Source organism: Leucoraja erinacea, chromosome 24, assembly GCF_028641065.1.
Source record: "Leucoraja erinacea ecotype New England chromosome 24, Leri_hhj_1, whole genome shotgun sequence".
Lineage (NCBI taxonomy): Eukaryota > Metazoa > Chordata > Chondrichthyes > Rajiformes > Rajidae > Leucoraja > Leucoraja erinaceus.
The window spans coordinates 6,947,343-6,951,787 of record NC_073400.1 but is presented as its reverse complement, the minus strand read 5'-3'; the positions used below and the strand labels follow the sequence as shown (position 1 = coordinate 6,951,787).

General features: G+C 44.7%; 1 protein-coding gene across 1 annotated transcript; it reads right to left on the bottom strand.

Moving 5' to 3' along the window:
- Positions 1–1,188: 1,188 nt before the first annotated feature.
- On the bottom strand, positions 1,189–3,705 carry mcee (methylmalonyl CoA epimerase). The gene has a single exon (XM_055654436.1). The coding sequence runs from the start codon at positions 3,643–3,645 to the stop codon at positions 3,172–3,174; it is 474 nt and encodes a 157-aa protein (XP_055510411.1). The 5' UTR covers positions 3,646–3,705; the 3' UTR covers positions 1,189–3,171.
- Positions 3,706–4,445: the final 740 nt, after the last annotated feature.

Here is a 4,445-nt window from a genome sequence, read left to right as displayed (position 1 = left end):
GGTAGCGCAGGTCAGCAGTAATACATTCAACAGGTTCATCAGGCTGCTGTTTCCTTCTAAAGAATCTAGCCCGCTCCAATATACGGTTGGAGGGCAAGTCACAAATCTCTGCAAACTTGCGTAAGAGACATACCGGGTCGTTGGCAGATTCCGCCGGCTCGACGACCTGGTCGTTGTCATCCAGGACCGCTGGATTGTATGTGAAAGTCTGAGCCCGCTTCATAGCATCGGGACCAGCAAGGTTCAGCAGGAGTGATGGAAACATATATGACAGTGGCATTTAAGGGGCTTTTAGACAGACACACAAATGTTCAGGAAATGGATGGATATGAATTACATGCAGGCAGAGGAGATTAGTTTAACAGCACCATTTTCATCACGGGCATAGTGGACCTGTTCATGTGCTCTACTCCCTGGACAGACCAATAGGGTCGTTGCAACATTCACCCGGAATGTTTCGCTGGTTGTGCCTGTGTGTTGAGCACTGTACAACTTGTCATGGAATGAGGGACTTGGCTTCAATACCACAGATGCTGTTAGGGTGAAAATGTAGAATGCTGATGATCAATGCACGGAACTTACCGCTGAGTTGCTGATGCAGCAATTGATGACAAGATGGCTGCAATGATCACGGAACACAGGGTACGGATACCTGTGACCACAGATATGGCTGAAAGTAAACTGGCACATTCCATCAGTCAAGGTATGGTCACTCATATTTAAACAGACCCGTGTAAACAGTCTGACACACCTTGTGGTGGTCCCTGTATTACTGCACAGTCATGTGTTGGAAATACTTTATCGGCTGTAAAGAGCTTTGGCAAGTCACAAAAGTTGATGCAAATGGAAAGACTATCTTCATGGATAGATGTAGATTTGATGCTACTCTTTTCAGAGTTTGCTGATTTCAGCTGGATTCAGTCCTTATCTGGGAGTTGTGGGAGGGGGTTATAATTCAAGGCTCCTAATTCAACGCTCCATCCTGTGTAAGTGCTTCAATCCAAGAGTAAGTGTGGACCCAGCCAGCTTGGCACAATTTAAATGCATAACATTGTGAAATAGATCAAATTTCTTTCTGTCTATGGCTAAAATAATATTACAATACTTTTACATGATAGAATGGGACCAAGGAAAGGAGACAATAATGACATGGAGAGACTAAAAAAGTGCCACTTACTCTCTTTAGAGCATTGTTGATAAGAGGTATTTATTACTTGTGTTTATAATTGAAAGATTAATAAACGGGGGAACTTACAAGAGGAATTTAAGTTACCTGGCAAAATAATTAAATAGTTCCCGAATTCATTAGTGATAGGAACAGAATTAGATCATTCGGCCCGTCAAATCGACTCCATCATTCAACCATGGTTGGTCTATCTTTCCATTCTACCCCATTCTCCTGTCTTCTCCCCATAACCCTTGACACCAGTACTAATCAAGAATCTATCTGTCGCTGCCTTAAAAATGTCCATTGACTTGGCCTCCACAGCCTTCTGCTTCACAGGAAGTAAAGAGGTTTTAAAATCACTTTGAAAGAGTGGTGGAAGATTTAATAGTAGCTAGTAGGGAGTTGAAAAGATTCTTGAAATGGATTCCTTTGTGGGGCTATATAAAAAAAACAGTGAAAGAATAAACTAAATTGCCTCGCAAGGTGTAATTTTCTGACAATTGAACCTTGCTGCATAAGCTCAAGACCACTATTAATTAGTACTAGGTGAGCCAATTTTCAGATTGAGAAGCACTGGTCAGTCACCTGGGCCTGTAACCCCTTAATATTTGTTCATGTTTTGTTCTTAAGCATCAACAATTTGTCAGGGAAGCATCCATCTTAAGAAATAACTATTGTATGCAATTTTCCTGTTGGTCTTGGTTAAGTATGTCAGTTGGAGGTAGGAGAATTTTGAAAAATAATGTAAATGGAGAAGTAATATCAGATTTTAAAAAAATATTAATGCTCCATGCACATTTTTGTTTTCCCAGGAGGCAAGTGTTTTTCCGGTTGTATTTCCCCCACATTTCACAATGCCACCATTTTGCTCACATCTTGGAGTGTTCCCTCAGTATTCTAACCGAAACAAATGACTTCTTGAAGGAGTTGACTTAATTTTGTTTAAAGGCTATTTAGAACTGCCAACATTTTGAACAACGCTCATGTTAATTTAATATTTGAATTTGTCCAGTATATTTAACAGAAGAGAAACAAGTTGTCCACAAATAGCACTCCCAACCTTTATTCATAATGATCTTGAAGATGGTTATGACCAAAAATGTTGTAGACATATAAATCTATGTCTAAACCCATGGCTAAATTATATCAATAAATTATAGTTTAAGGAAGAGCTGCAAAAATCAAAGGTAGATAAAATTGCTGGAGAAACTCAGTGGGTGAGGCAGCATCTATGGAGCCAAGGAATAGGTGATGTTTTGGGTCAAGACCCTTCCTCGGTCTGAGTTTCTCCAACATTTTTGTCTACTTTCAATAAATTATTGGAATCTTTACTCATCTCTCCTTGTGATCAATGGAGACAAAATCTTCTGGTCATATGACCATTCTTGGTGAGGAACTGTCCTGTGAGGATTGAGTCCAACTTGAACTATATCAACTTTCAAATTAAATTAACCACAGAACACAAAATATTTCATCTGCTTCAGGCCAGTAGGAAAATAAAAACTGCAGATGCCGGTGATCTGAAATTGGAGAGAGGGGGCAGTTGGATAATGGGTTACTGTGAAGTTAAAGCAGAAATGTCTGGAAGTACTCAACAGGTCAGGCAGGTAGCATCTGTGGAAAGAGAGCGTTAATGATTTCGAGTGAAACTAGTCTTCTCACAGATGCTGCCCAGACAGATGAGTTGGTCCCAGCATATCTGTGTTGCCAGTTCTCCAGCAGACTTGGATGAAGCTCAGACGCCTGAGGTTAAGCCTCATTCCTTCTCTCCCGTATGTTTGTGTCTATTTTTGGTGTAAACCAGCATCTGCAGTTCCTTCCTGCATATCTGGATTGACCGGGCTGGGGGTTGTAGGTGAGAAGAGTGTGAAGTTGAAGCAGTGGTGGAAACCTTCAGCAGGCAGCATCCGTGAAGAGGGACTTAGAGCCACCGGTGTCGGTCAGTATGTGTGTTCAGGTGCCGCTGCCTTCAGGGAAGGAGATGATGAGGTTATGGCCGAGACTCACGCCTCCTCCAACTCCACCAGGACGCCGCCGCAGTCCTTGGGGTGGAGGAAGATGACGGGTTTGCCGTGGGCTCCGATCTGGGGCTCGGGGCTGAGGATGCGCACCCGGCGGACCCGCAGCTGCTCCACGGCGTCGGCCAGGTGGTCCACCTCGATGCAGATGTGGTGGACGCCGCCCTGGCTGTTCTTGCGCAGGAAGCCGAGGATCGGGCTGCGGTCGCCCAGCGGCTCCAGCAGTTCCAGCTTGGTGTTGCCCAGCTCCACGAAGGCCGTGCTGACGCCGTGCTCGGGCAGCGGCACCGCCTCGCTCACCCGGCCGCCCAGCACATCCCGGTAAAAGGAACGGGCCGCCTCCATCTCTGGCACGGCGATCGCGACGTGGTTGAGGGTCCCCAACTTCCAGAGGGCGCGGTGGACCCCCGAACTGTAGGCCCGGGCTGCCATGGCAATCTTCACCATGGGGGCCGCCATCTTGATGGAACCCACGTGACCACAATCAATCAACGGCAGCGCCGCTCATCAAACAAGCCTTGTCCCAGACAGACACAAGATGCTGGAGTAACTCAGCGGGACAGGCAGCAAGTTCAAGTTCAAGTTCAAGTGAGTTTAGTGTCATGTGTTCCTGATAGGACAATGCAATTCTTGCTTTGCTTCAGCGCACAGAATACAATACAATAGTAGGCATTTACTACAAAACAGATCAATGTGTCCATATACTATAATATAAATATATACATACATGAATAAATAAAATGATAAAGTGCAAATAACAGATAATTGGTTATTAATAATCAAAGTTTTGTCCGAGCCAGGTTTAATAGCCTGATGGCTGTGGCGAAGTTGCACCTCTGGAGAGGAGGAATAGGGGACGTTCCGGGTCGAGACTGAGTCTGAGAGTCAGGGAAGAGAGAGTTACAGAGATAAGGAAGAATCAGAATCAGACTTTATTTGCCAAGTATGTTTTGCAACATATGAGGAATTTCATTGGCCAGGTCACTCATACAGTTAAAAGCAACAGATCACTTAAAAAAAAACACATTTTAACATGAACATCCACCACAGTGACTCCTACACATTCCTCACTGTGATGGAAGGCGAAATAAAGTTCAAGTCTCTTCCTTTTGTTCTTCATCGGTCGTGGGCCTCGAGCCCCCGTTGACGGAATGATCTTGACTCCCGTAGCTGGCGGCGTTCGGGGCCTCGCATCAAGGTGATCAGCTCCCGCGTTGAAGGGGGATGTCGGGAAAATCAAACATTTCACTGTGTCTCAG

Excerpts from the sequence above, each read along its gene's own strand:
- mcee (XM_055654436.1), bottom strand. The coding sequence starts at position 3,645 with ATGGCGGCCCCCATGGTGAAGATTGCCATGGCAGCCCGGGCCTACAGT.